The 13748-nt window shown below is 41.2% G+C and overlaps 2 protein-coding genes across 8 annotated transcripts in view; both read left to right on the top strand.

The window, feature by feature from the left end:
• The first annotated feature begins 3193 nt into the window (after positions 1-3193).
• Positions 3194-13748, top strand: part of MICU2 (mitochondrial calcium uptake 2) — a 150036-nt gene continuing 139481 nt past the window's right edge. The window contains exon 1 of one of the 2 annotated variants that reach the window (XM_068671430.1): positions 3194-3431. In XM_068671430.1, the coding sequence (XP_068527531.1) occupies positions 3195-3431 (237 nt within the window). In that variant the 5' untranslated portion in view covers position 3194. Of the gene's footprint in view, positions 3432-12797; positions 12923-13748 lie in introns of those variants that run through there. The other variant, XM_068671422.1, reaches the window with a different exon arrangement.
• Positions 3292-13748, top strand: part of ZDHHC20 (zinc finger DHHC-type palmitoyltransferase 20) — a 319226-nt gene continuing 308769 nt past the window's right edge. For 2 of the 6 annotated variants that reach the window (XR_011092861.1, XM_068671343.1), the window contains exon 1: positions 3292-3431. The gene's annotated coding sequence lies outside the window, so the exon portion shown is untranslated. Of the gene's footprint in view, positions 3432-12792; positions 12923-13748 lie in introns of those variants that run through there. The other 4 variants (XM_068671299.1, XR_011092851.1, XM_068671334.1 and 1 more) reach the window with 4 other exon arrangements.

The following is a 13748-nucleotide window of genomic DNA, read 5'->3' as shown; positions in this document are numbered from 1 at the left end:
CCTGAAATAAGACCACATATATAAAAGGGGGCTTGCCACCCCTTCCCTCAATTCACTACCGGCTTGTTGTTCCCTTCCCTGACCCTGTTTACGCAGCATTTGAAGTCCCCAGAGACCGACTAGCAAGATGGGTGGCCCTCACACTGGATGACTGAATCCACCTCTCAAATCTTATTCTGTCTAAAATAGTAAGAAAGGGTTTAGATTGAATGTAACAGGAGTTAATTTAAGCCGTTACAACAGTAAATGAATGCTGGCACTAAGCCTAATGCTCTTGAGGGGATTGGAGTCCCAGCAGAGACTGAATCCGCGCTGGAACTTGGCCTAACACTCTTAAAAGACACGGGGATGCAGAATTGGATATTCAGGCATGTGAAGCTGTAGATTTACTTGATATTTTTACCCTTTACTTTTTACTTTATAACAAAAACATGGAAGAAAATGAAGTTTATGTCAGACATCATTTCCTAAATATCAAAGGAGTTCCATGGGCTTTGTTTCACGGTAGTAGGTTTTCATTTGTGGATGTGATTTCACATTATGCTCATTATGCCTAACAAGAAGTAACAGCATTTAAGTTTTATTATATAATGATTCAGTGGAGAATTGAATCTCACAGGAAAATCACATCCTTAAACATTTAAGAAAATCTTTTATCAGGCTTTTAATTTGCTTTTGCAGATTTTCAGCAACACAACCACCTCTACAAGGAAGTCTGAAGTCAACATGTAGAAAGCACATGTTACAAAAGCAGGTACGTCGGCTTGCTAAATGTAATGATTTCTGCTTATGAAAGCCAAGGAAGAGCAAACTGTACAGGATGGGAAAGAGAGCCTCATTTGCACAGTGGTAGTGTTGTGCTCCTCTGGGACACTACACGTGGGGGTGAATTTACTGCAGGGAGAGCGAAAGAGGTTGGCTAAGGACAGCTCACCTCCCCATCAGCATTGCGTGCTTGCAGTCATAGGAGAGTAGTTGTCCTTTCACATTGCAGCTATATCTGTTTCAGTCAGGAATGTCATCCAAGGAAAGGCAAATGACCTACTTATTTGTTCTTACTCAAAGAAAAACTGAAAATGCCTAGCAAGGTGCTGAACTAAACATGCTTACCTATGTTGCAGTCACATGTTCAAAACTGTGGGATCTGGCATTCAGAATGCAAATCCCTCAGCCATCCTCTACAATGCTTCTGGGACATTGCCAGCATCCACAAAGTGCTTGTTATTGGCTTACACAGAAAGGGAAGTATTCTTAAGGTGTTTGTGCAAATACTCAGTGTCAAACTGTAAGGCTGGGACAGACAATACTTTGTCTGTCTGGCGGAAAGCAGGAATAGGGGAGAGGAATTTACTGTAAGTTTTACATCTCTGTAAGAGAAATTGGATTTTTCAGTATGCGTTTGTGCATGACAGAGGGATTTTGCTGCTATGTTTTATTGTATCTGAGGATTAGAAAGGATTTTCTTGTATGACTTACTTTCTAGGTCTCTGGGGATAGGGAAAGATTTTGCAATGTACATTACAGCCTGTGAGGATGGAAACCACTCACCCTGCATGTTGCACTCTTGGGTGATTTTGCAATGAGCAGTCATTTGTGTTTCCCAGAGGTGTTTTTGAAGAGTTTGTATCGGGCTAAGGATTCAGGTGACACATGCCTGAAGATGTCTCAAACACTTCACTGAATGACATTCAACGGACAACACATGCTAATGGAAGACTGGATAAATTCTGAGATGCCATTAGTTAAATGACTGAAATTAACACGTACAAAATCAAATTCATGGCTCTGAATCCAGATCAGGAAAGGACAGTGAACTAAAAGTACTTTAGTGGCATAGATGTATATCACCACACATTAATGGTGAGAGGGGAAAAAAGGCATTTCCATGTTTCAGAGCCGTGTTTCAGATGTCACAGCGCCTGTAATGCTGACAATACAGTACTTGCTGTTGTAACAGAAAGAGGTGAAAGGTACAGCTTGCTAAGATGAACTGAGTACTTTCTGAAGGCCTTTAACCTAAGCAACGGGAAATCGCACTTTCTCTGCCAGATGCCTTAAGTCTAGAATTGCCTGAAGCAGTTCCCTCTCCAGTCTTTTTCCAAATTCACCAGGTGAACTTCAGGTGAACTTCTGCAAAAACACGAATCCCAGTACTGCCAACCTAAAAACAGCAGTTAACTTCCTCTCAGCTTTACTTCATGTGACCATATATCATCAATTCCCAGACAGCCCAATGTTTGAATGTGACTCATCAATCTCAACCTAACCAAAGCCTAGAGAGCTTCAGTAGAACAATGGTAGTGGACCCCACCCCCCTAAATAAATAAATAAATAAATAAATAAATAAATAAATAAATTTGAAGCATTTGAGGTAACTAGTTGTCTCTGACGTAAGTGATTACAGCTGGTCAATTCAATCTGTCATGCTTTTCAGTTAGCACCTCTGCCATGACAGTTTGTGTAAGCAACATCTTTTGTCGTCTCATTCGTAAGAAACTCTACCCTTGAAAAGGATGTTTTAGACTTATTCATGTTTCTGTTGTTACTTGTTCTGGAATAAACTGTGTTCAGTTTTCAGTTGCTCACTACAAGAAGGACATGGAGGTGCTGGAGCGTGCCCAGAGCAGGGCTACGAAGCTGGTGAAGGGTCTGTAGCACAAGTCCTGTGAGGAGCAGCTGAGGGAGCTGGGGGGGTTTGGTCTGGGGAAGAGGAGGCTCAGGGGAGACCTCATTGCTCTCTGCAACTGCCTGAAAGGAAGGGGTGGGGAGCTGGGGGTCGGCCTCTGCTCACAGATAACCAGTGATAGGACCAGAGGGAATGGCCTCAAGCTGTGCCAGGGGAGGTTCAGGTTGGCAATGAGGAGACATTTCTGCTCAGAAAGAGCAGTCAGGCACTGGGAAGGGTTGCCCAGGGAGGTGGTGGAGTCACCGTCCCTGGGGGCGTTCAAGGAGAGGTTGGACGTGGTGCTTGGGGACATGGTTTGGTGGTGACATTGGTGGTAGGGGATGGTTGGAGCAGATGACCTTGGAGGTCTTTCCCAACCATAACATCCCTGTGACTCCACGTTTCCCCTCCACCACCCCCCAGCCGGGCTCGCTGCGCCGGGGGGGTGCCCGGAGCCTTCCCCCTCCATCCCTCGGCCTCAGCCCGGCCGCCGCGCATGCGCCCCCGCGGCGGCGGAGCGGCCGCGTCCATGTCGGCGGCCGGCTGGAAGATGGCGGCGTGGAGAGCGGCGCTGGCGGCGGCCGCCCGCGCTCCGCTCCGGGGGCGCCTCGCCGGGCTGCGGCCCGCCCGGAGCCAGCGGCGCCCGGCCGGCTGGAGAGGGGCCGCCACCGCCGCCGTCCTGCTCGGGGGAGGCTCCGTGGTGGCGTGTTACGGCGGCTGGCGGGGGCGGCCGGGGGCGGGCGCCTTCCTCACCGTCCTGGCTCAGGTAAGGCGCCGGCAGCCCCGCCGCGGGCAGCCCTCGCCGCTCGCCCCGGGGGACGAGGGGAGGCCGGGGGGGGTGTGTGGGGAGCGGCCTGCGGGAGCCGAGCGCCGGCGGGGCTGGGGGAGCCGCTGCCGTGGAGGGGTCAGGAGGGGCCCCCCGGCAGCTGTGTTTGGGCAGAGGTGCTCCTGCTTCGCGTGCGTCTCAATAATTTGGGTGTTTTCTGCGGTGGAAGCAAGCAGGGGGGGCTGACAGCCCCGAGGGGTTCGTGTGGTGGTCGTGGGGGTCGTGGGGATGTGGCCCGTGCTGAGCTGCCCGTCTGGTGGCAGCTTCCAGGGCTTGGCTTCGGGTCTGCGATGCCCAACCTGAGCTTCAGGTGCTCTGAGGCATTAGCACGCTCCCCCCCTTAACAAAGGACGTTTCCCCAAAATACTACTTCTGTTTTCCACCTGAAATGCACACAGCAGTTGGGGTGATACCAGTGGGTACGTTCAGAATCTGGGCGATGAACATCATGATGCCTTGGAGCATCAGTACTCGCGCAGAAGGTCAAGAACAGATGCTCGTTATTTACAAAACAATCACCACAAGTTCCAAAACACAGTCACGCTTCCCGCTGTTACTCATTTTGTGGAGTGAACTTTTTCCCATTCTTCCTTCAGATGGCTGTCGATTAAAACTAGTGAGGCTTCCAAGATGGGAAGCCCTCGAAGCGATCTGGGCCAGCAGGTTAGCATGGGATGGGGTTAGGAGGTCAGTGTATGATTGCATTGCCATTCAGCTGCTTCTACCGAGGAAATTTTGGAAGAATTCCATGGTTTGTATGCTCTGAGATCCTATCTCTTAGCAACTATTGAACAGGTTGAACTGCAGGCAGGTAAATAGTGATCTTATTTATTCTCAAATCAAGAACAAGGAGTGTGTTTTTTTATTATTTTTGATACTGCAGTCTTAGGTGTCGCACTGGAGGAAACTCCACTTTTTAAATAAGAATGCTTCTGAAATAGGTTAAGTGTCAGTCCTGACTTCTTGGACAGCGCATCTTAAAACTTTGGTTTTCTGTACGTGCTCCCAGCAAGAAAGGCAAACATTATTGCACTAGAATTCCTACTGGAAATGTATCATCTGCTGTAAACAGCCAGCAGAATAAGATGTTATATTTATTTATATTTATATTAACTATGACATTTTTTAGCAGCGTTGCATTATGTTTAAAAAAAAATCCTGTCCTTGCGGCCTATTACCTATATGTATGGGACTCTTGCATAAGCACACTGTATGTGGGTATATATAAAATGTGTTAATGCAGGAAGTAATTGCTTTTAAAGACTGCTGGGTTGAAGGGATATAGCTTTGGTGCTCATGTGTTCTTGGACTAGCTTCCAGCTAATGCACGGACAGTCCTACAAGTACACTTTATAACTCTGTGGGGGCACTGAAAATCTACAGCTTCTTGAATCGATTCATTATTGGTGACAATAAGCTGCTGGACACTGCAAATGTTAAGGAGTTTATTCAATTTAAACTTTTTTGTTTCCTGATAAAAGGGTGTTGGACATCCCATCGTAGTTGCAGACAGAAATTCTCCGTACATCTTGAGCTCTGTGTTGCTGCAATTAATGTAGTGACACTTCAAAAAGTACTTCAGAACTGGCCATGCAGCACATGGCACTAAGGGCAGTAAATTGAAAGCAGAAGTGGCCTGTAAAATCCGCGAGGACAGGTTAATAGAACCAAAGCAGCATGCTGCGTTTCTTTTAAGGGGTTTGGATGCTACCGGTGGCTTCTTACAGACAGAAATAAGAAACAATCAAAAGCACCGCAAAGTGTTGAAACATGTGTCACCTTTATTTTTATGTCTTGGAGCACTCTTTGTTTCTGGTAATATATTTTGCTTAAATTGAGATACATTTCACATTCTACCAGTGGATGACCTGACTTTATATTATCCCTTTTCACTGTAGTGGATCTCAAGCAGCTTGGCTTGAGATCTCAAGCTTTGATTGAGATTAGACTTGCAGACAATTATGTATTGTTAATGTTGCTGTAGGTTATGTAGGGGAATTGTGTGCAGGATAAATACTGGAAATGTTATAGATTAAGGCAAGTATTTGAAATTAAGCAGCACAATTTTCATGAGCACTGTGGTAATAAAAGTATATGCAGTGGAAATGTTTGTATTTCCCTCTCAAGTACCAGGCGTAGCATTTGCTCTTGAGACTGCTGAGTCCTTTAAGCTATGATGCTTCCCTGTTTTTCTTAGTAATACAGTCTTTACTGTTGAATCATAAGAATAAATCACTGCAAAATGGGTGGTAATTATTTAAGATGCCTGACAGAGTGAAGTTGACAAAGTGGCACTATTTCAGCATAATTTGAGCCACCGTTTGAGTTTGTGTTCTTGTCCTGACAGTGAGATGTAACAACCGTTAATAGCTTTATTGCAGTCAGTCTTCACTGTAAAAACTAAATAATTTGTTTAGTTTATGTAATTGAAATTTATAGCTATTTAGGTTTTCCTTTAGTGTCAATCAAACTAGTTTCCATCAAATTACTTAGAAGTTTTTCAGCTTTATGTGTGATTCATGTAGTTATTTTCATTCTCAATGTTCGTTGATCTGTTATTTAGAAAGGTACAGGGAATGTATTGGAATAAGTCCTTATAAATGAGAGTAAATCACTACTGTACAAAAATTTTAGAGCAAAATTAACATAATCTCTTCCTCCCTCCTCCCCCCAGTTTTTATAGATACCAGGCTCTAGTTCTCTCTATCCTTGTTATTTACCAGTGAAGCTCCATTGCGTGTCCTAGAACAGATACGGCCGGTGCTGGGATAATCTAGATCAGCTTTTCCAAATGAAGGGTGTCTTCATTCTGCCAGTGTGACTGAAAATGGTGATTATACTGAAGTTCACCGAACGTGTTTCTTCTAAACAACATGCCTGGGTCAGAAATGTGCACACTACACTGTGCACTGCGGTGATACGTCATAAGTTGGTTTTCAGTAATTCCAGAATGATGAGTAATTGGGAACCCTGATCAGACTTGCAATGTCGTCCCAAATCTTGCAATTTCCAATAGTAAGGTGGCATTACACGTCCTACAGCTGCTGGAATCCTTTGCTTAAAACACACTGTTCATTGCAAGTCAGTTTGCAGTCGCTCAGGTTGTCCTTATCAGGGTCGAGAATCAAGTACAGGATTGCCACAGGGCATGCAAGTGGATTTGGGATAGCACACATCAGGAAACTGTACCATCAAGCCTGGGAACTTGCCAAGGGACCGTAGCTTCAACCTCATGCACACACTTGTTGCAGACGATAAGAGAGCTCTGAGAAGCACCAAGCTGCCACAGGCAGCGTCTCCTACCCCTGCTGAGTTTTTTACCAATGTGTTTAGTCACCGGTTTCGGAAAGAAGAATACAATTTGATCTTGATCCACCCGCTGTAGAGTGTTGCATTTTGTGCTGAGTCTGAGTCGCTCTTTCCAAATGAGACTGAGCAAAGTTGTTACTGGTGTGTATATATATAATAACAACATGTGGAAGTCCTGTCTGTTTGGTACTGATAAAGGTGATATTGTTGCAGCATTCTTTTCCAAGGACCAGGGGAGCATTACTTGACAGTTACATTTTTGATCCAGCTTCCCTGCGCTAAGTGGAAAACACAACTTGACCTCCAGAGGTCCCTTCCAACCTCAACCATTCTGCGAACTTAATGCCAGTTCTTGCTGCTGGTCTCTGTTACATGATTATAGCCTAGTTCTCTTCATCTTCCCCTTTCTTCTGTTTTTTTTTTTTTGTTTTTGTTTTTTTGTGTCATATCAGCAATGTGCTATGATTCTTCCAGATAAGAAGAAACTCAGTTCCCATTCTAGAGGTCTTAAATGCATAAATTGTATTTGATCGTGCATTTGATCTTAACATTTTCAGTTAAGATAATTCTACTCTTTCACAATGGATAACAAACCACTTGTGCTTTTTTAGTGTCTGATATTAATTAAATATTTATTTTATTTTAAAATGTGTTTTGTTTGTTTGTTTTTTGAAGGAGAAAATAGCCTTTTTGTGTTTGAAAGTGGAAGGGTGGGGAAGAAGTCTGAGGAATCTCTTTTTGGACTGTGTTAAACTGTGTGGAGTGTTTCACCCTTTTCCAGTTTTCTAATGTTAGCAATTCTTAACAGAGCCAAAGATAGGCACACACAGGAGTGGTGACTGTGTGATCATTTCATGAAAACCGTTACTCCAAACAGCTGTAAAATACTTTTTCTGATTAACATTGGAGCTTTAGTTCATTTTCTTGGGCTATGTATGTAACCACCACTAAAATGTATTTTGGAGCTATTGCCCAACACTGTTTGAATGAATAATGCAAAATACTGTAAAGGATACCCTGAACACCAGTTTTTGTTCAGGGATCTGGCACAACGGTAAAGGCAAAATAATCCTCTGGAGGACGTCTTCACAAATCCTGGCTGATAGAGAGCTCAGAGTGCTAGTTCATAAGATAATCTAGGGAGACTGCTGCAATTGAATGTAACTCAAAAGTTTATCAGGGTTGTAGGAGAAGTCTTTGGGCTTCCAGACATGGAATCTGATAAAGATGGTTTTAATAGTTCAGAGAGCAGACTGTTGGTCACACATTGAGTGCTGGGATGGATTTGTTTCAGACAGGTTCTAGTACATTGTGCATGGTTTTCATCTGGGTAAAAATTTCAATCCTGATCAATAGATGATTCACAAACTAATGTCAGCTATGCATATGTTACCTTTTTAGCTTATTTTCACTTGATTGGTAACTTCTGGCGCAGGCATGAGTTTGGTATTACATTCTTGGTGTCACTGCCCCTCATTATGTGCTACCAAAACAAATGACGCCAGTTGCATGCATGTCAAAAGCAGCTTTTTGTTTAAATTGTTTGAAGCAATTTCTTTAGAGCAGTGGAAGGAAGATTTGAATAGCTCTGGGATTCTGATATTTTTGCATATCCCGTGTATCCTGGACCACTTCATGACTTATGCTACGCTTACAAACTTTTAGCTCACACTTCCTCCCTTTTATTTATTCTAATATAGATTATATCTAGGAAGGTAGAATGCATATTAACTGCATGTAGAAGGTTTTCACTATTGGCAGATAGGATGTATGTGTGTGGCATTTGAATTCAGTCACCAAATACTAAAAAATATGTATTTTTTTCTACAAACCATTGTTTAATCTATACTTCACATGTAGGTGCATTAAACTGAGACTTGTTGGCAAATCTCATTAGAGTGGGAATTTTTGTGGGGGTTCCTGTGCAATCTGTTCTAAAAGCCTGGTTCATGCTAAGGAAGAACATTGCTGTTAAGATGAGGTGTCTCGATAAATATAGAAGTCTGGATAAAATTGCATAAGGATTTGTAGTGATGTATGGAATTGCCCGGAGGAATCTGGTTCTAAAATAAATCTGGTAAGAATATGTACAGCCTAATCTGAAAAATAGACAAGAAGATTCTTGTGCTTACTCTGTCATAAAAAAAAAATAAAAATAAAAAAAAAAGCCAGCTTTTGTTTGATCAAAAATCCTAGAATAATTTTTGTGTTTTAAGTAATAATTTCAAAGCATTTTCCTTTGAGTCTTTATTCTGTTAGAGTTCAAGAAGTGTTTGGACAACGCTCTCAGACACACGGTCTGATTTTTGGGTGGTCCTTTGGGGGACCCAGGAGCTGGACTCGATGATCCCTGTGGGTCCCTTCCAGCTCGGATATTCTGTGATTCTATGAAATTAATTGCAAATGCAAATGTAACATCACGTCTAATAGATTATGAGGATGCTCACAAAAGAATAATTAAGCATGTATAAAATACAAATCCACAGTGAACGCTTTAACAGGCTTTTGAAATGTAATGCAAGTGTTTTTAATCCACATCAGGCACGCTGAGAGCTTGCAGGCCTCGGAGAAGCCTCGTGCAGACCTGACCACACGGCCGTACGGCTGATGCTTAAAATCTGCCTGGTGAAACAAGGCCATATAAAAACCATTAAAATCACAATTACTGTTGTGGGCTGGAGCCACTTTAAGTAAGGCTTATGCTTTTTTCATTACTTTTTTTTTTTTTCCTGCTTTGCCTTGTCCGTCCCACACCATGCTGGGCTTGGGTTTTCCTGCTGCTGCTGGTTTGATTCAAGGTCTTTCAAAGCTCTCACGTTTCTTGACAGCGGTGCTCAGTGCTGGGAAGGCTTTTTCTTGGTGAGTAGTGAGTGCAGGCAGTGTTCTTGTCAGCATTGATAGCATCCTTCTACGAGCTTCCTATTTTACTTTGATGTATATTTCCTATTATACTTACTATCTCAATAAATATGACAAAGCATGATGATCATGACAAGGCAGTTAAACATCGTAGGTAAACACAATGAACACTTGCTGTTTTTGGAAGGAAATGGGAAGTCAATTTGTCATTTCATTCCTGGGGTATCGATAGTCAGTGGCTACATAGGACATTTTAACACAATTCACGCATTCGCCTTCTAACTCTGCTGTGTCATGTCAATATACTCTCTCTTTTTTTGTTGTTTTGTTTTGTTTTCTTGCCATTGCATCTAGAAGTAAACAGAAGTACTTGGGTTGAGTCTGTGCACAAAAATAAATACCTTAGTAACAGTGTTGCTTCCTAGTTCATCCAGGAGTAAATTAGAGTTAATAGTCCCAAATATTATGACAATGATGTGTTCAAAAACTCATTTTAAAACACCATTCCTGCAATAATTAAGCATCAATAAATCTATGAATCTCATCCACAGGAAGAGCTTTTTAGAATTGGATTAACAGCTCAGCCTTCCCTAATCTTTTTTTTTTTTTTCCTTCCCTGAAAGATCCTTCAGTCTTTCCGAGCTGTTCCTCTTGTGCAGCCAAACAGGGTAACCTTAGCTACCTCTTGTTTAATTCTGTATTTCACTGTGTTGTGGAAATACTGTGTGTATCAGGTATCCACTAAGCGGTCTAAATCAATAACGGAGATATTAAATATATCACAAACATCATTCTCTGCATTAGTGACATACAGACATTGTCATGTTGTGTGCCCAAAATAGAATGTGGTATAGGGAGTATGGAATCTGTAGGGCCATGATGTTATAATTAATTATAGACTTAGATGTTGCTTATGGATATACATTTGTTTCACAACTTTAAATATACGGTATCCATTTCAGCCTTTTGAATGTGAGATATTTATATCCTGAAGTTTTTGGCTTTGAAAATATTTACATTTATTCCCTTCTCTGTGTGCACAGAGATTCTTTGTACAGGTGTCTTCATTGATACTAAAACAACATGATGTCAAATGTAATCTTAGGGGTCGGGGTTAAAATTTAACTATCTTTCATCTGATCTGTCACCTTCTACTTGGATTTGCTCCGGCTGTATGACTTGAGTAATTAAACAAAATTTAACTAGCATTCTCTAAGCGCTTTGATACATGTGGACATTTGAAATTGCATGGTTTTGTTGTGGTTTTAGCTATTATTTTGGTTTTGGTGTAATGAAAGGTTAATGCTACAGGTTGAAAGTCATTGGCTGTTTATTCTAGTGGACAAACACGAACGAGTAAGAAAATAGTTTGACTGCAAGTTAAGAATACTATTCTGAATAAAAATCAGATTATTTTGTATAATTATTTCTAACAAATACCCCAGGAGGAAACCAATATTTATTTATTGGGAATACTAGACCTACCTTTCCTCCCACATATACTCTAGATTGTTTCAAAACAGATGTTATAATATTTCTTTTTTATCTCCTTTCTTAGATGGAAGATGTATCTGAAAGGATGGTGTTTCTAAGAACTTTGAACAGGCAGAGTGATAAGTAGCCTTTTTTTTTTTTTTTTGTAAAAAATGATCATATGTGTCCAAACAATAGTATCAATTCTGTTATTATGTTTTCAGGATGAGCTTAAGAGCTCTGTATTACACTTCCTTGTAGATTTTTGTCTACAGGCACAGTAGCTGGCTAAATCTGGCTATTCCCAGTAAGTGGGTTAGCATCTTGCAGCACAAGGTAACCAGAAGAAGTAGCTCTGAATCTACATTAATTTGTGCTGTGGGGAAAGTCTCACAGATTTCACTGGTGACAGCTGTGACAGTAGCATTAGGGCTGTTACCGTTAAGTACATCTGCTTATTTCCTGCACTGGGTGCTTCCAGGTCACTCAGTGTGGGTACCTTGTAATGTCTAATTTATTTATTTTTTCTATGGTTCTTTGAAGGATGTTACTTTATTTAACGTAAGTAGGCTTAATTTAGTTTGAAAAATATTCCACGAAGACACCAACTAAAGAAATCATCAGAATTAATGACAGCAAAAATGGTGTGAAATGCTCATTCAGAACACGTACAGTGGGCTCTGTCTCCTTACTGTCGCTTCTGACCGTTGTTACTACTCTGTGGGCCAAAGGACAAGAGAATAGTCTTGTCAGCTTTAAACACCAGCCAGCATTTAAATTAGTTCCTCAAGTCCCATTCAGCGTAGGAGAAATTTCGAGAGTGACTGTCTTGCGGTGATGGAGTCTATAAAAAGCAGTTGTAGCAGATGTAGCTAATAAATACTGTCTTATCAGCACTGAACCCTTCCCTGCTCCTGTGCCAAATCAGCAGGAAAACTCCTTCATCTGCCTCCAAAAACTGCAGACTAACTCTAGCGTAAATGAAAAATTGATATGAACTGAAGGAAATCGGTGTTTCCAGAAATCATTTTTTTCTGAATCTTTCTTTTAAAAGTAGACTTTTACTTGAATAAGACCTATTATTGGAGATACTGCCATATTAATAATATATTAATGAATTATAATGCAATATTAAAATACAATACACTTATACACATATAGCTTTATATGTACTTATATTTAGAATATAAAGTTACATTTTATGCATACATTTCTAAGGAATGTCTAAGGGTGTCATGCACGTGTATAAGATGCACATAAAATACTCACTATGCAAACACGAGAGTAAGGAAAAAGAAGTAATGGTATGATAATGTTGAAGTTTTATGGGTTTTATTTTGAAAGTTTCTGGTCTCACTTACCAGCTGTGCCCAGAATAGGAAGGCTGGATTCCGCCTGAAGTTCAGCTGAAGGCTGCTCATGGTGACTGCTCACCACCGAGTCAGGCCTGGCTTTGAAACTTGTGTTGCGTGTATGCTGCTGTGCAGCTTTGTTGAAGAGAAATTAGGAAAGGTCTGTGTTGTCATATTGCTCTGATGATACAACATGGTAACAGTGTTACATTCTTTCAGGGCTTTGCCAAAATGAACTTTATTTTTCAGTGCAAAAGTCTTATGGGTTACGCACTGAGCACATTGCTTGACTGTTGCTTCTCCTTTTCCAAAGCTTTGGAGGTTAGAAGACACCAGAGCTGAATGCTGCAATAGACAGAAGAGTGGCTTAGGGCTGCAGCACAACCCCTGTAACAGTTCCCTCTGGATTTGTTTGTGAAGCAGCTCTGGATTTACCTGGTAATCTGTCTTTTTTTTTCTTGGATATGCAAGTCAAAATGATGCTAAGATGCTGCATTTTACTATTACTTCATAACCTCATAGTGTCTGTATTTAAAGTAACAGTGGTCTCAGTAGCCTGAAATTGTCACAGAGGGAAATGTTTTCCCTTGCTCATTTGCCTGAGGAGATAACATTATTAGACTGTAGTTCTTGTTGAGGAATGCAATAAAGCTGGTTGGTAAAACATCTGGCAACCCTTTGTACCAAAGAAGATGCTTGATGGCCTTAGGAGTATGGAGTACAGTAGTACTTGGGAATAAGTTGAAAAGGACAGGCTTTTGCTGAAGATGTGAATCAGTCGGAATAAACACTAGTCTCCAAAATAAAATACAAAGTGGAAAAAAAAGCACATTAACATACAAAAGTAACAATACCAAAGCATTTATCAGTTTAAAACCTGGGCTTCCCAGAGCAATTCAGATACTTTTATCTAATGTAAAGCATTATTATAAAATCTGTATTTTCTTTGTAGGGAACAAATGAGGGAAATTAACACATTGTTTAGTTGTTCACATTTGATGTACTTCTGTTTTTAATGCATAACTGTTCTTCACGAGATCCATCTTCACTTAGGAGTAGCTTACTGTTTTTTGCAGTGAGTTGTGTCTGCAGTAGAACATCCTGGGCAGTTAATAAATAAATAAATTTTGATGCTAACTTGCATGTATCGGAGAACATAAACAATTGTTTCAGTACTTCAGACAAGTGCAAGATCTGGTTTGTCTTCATGAAATGTCTGTGTCACTAATGTAACTTAGAGGAAGACCTTATAAAAATGCAGTTA

Source organism: Anas acuta, chromosome 1 (assembly GCF_963932015.1).
Source record: "Anas acuta chromosome 1, bAnaAcu1.1, whole genome shotgun sequence".
NCBI classification, from domain to species: domain Eukaryota; kingdom Metazoa; phylum Chordata; class Aves; order Anseriformes; family Anatidae; genus Anas; species Anas acuta.
Note: the sequence above shows the minus strand (reverse complement) of the source record. Positions and strands in the feature narration are given on the sequence as shown.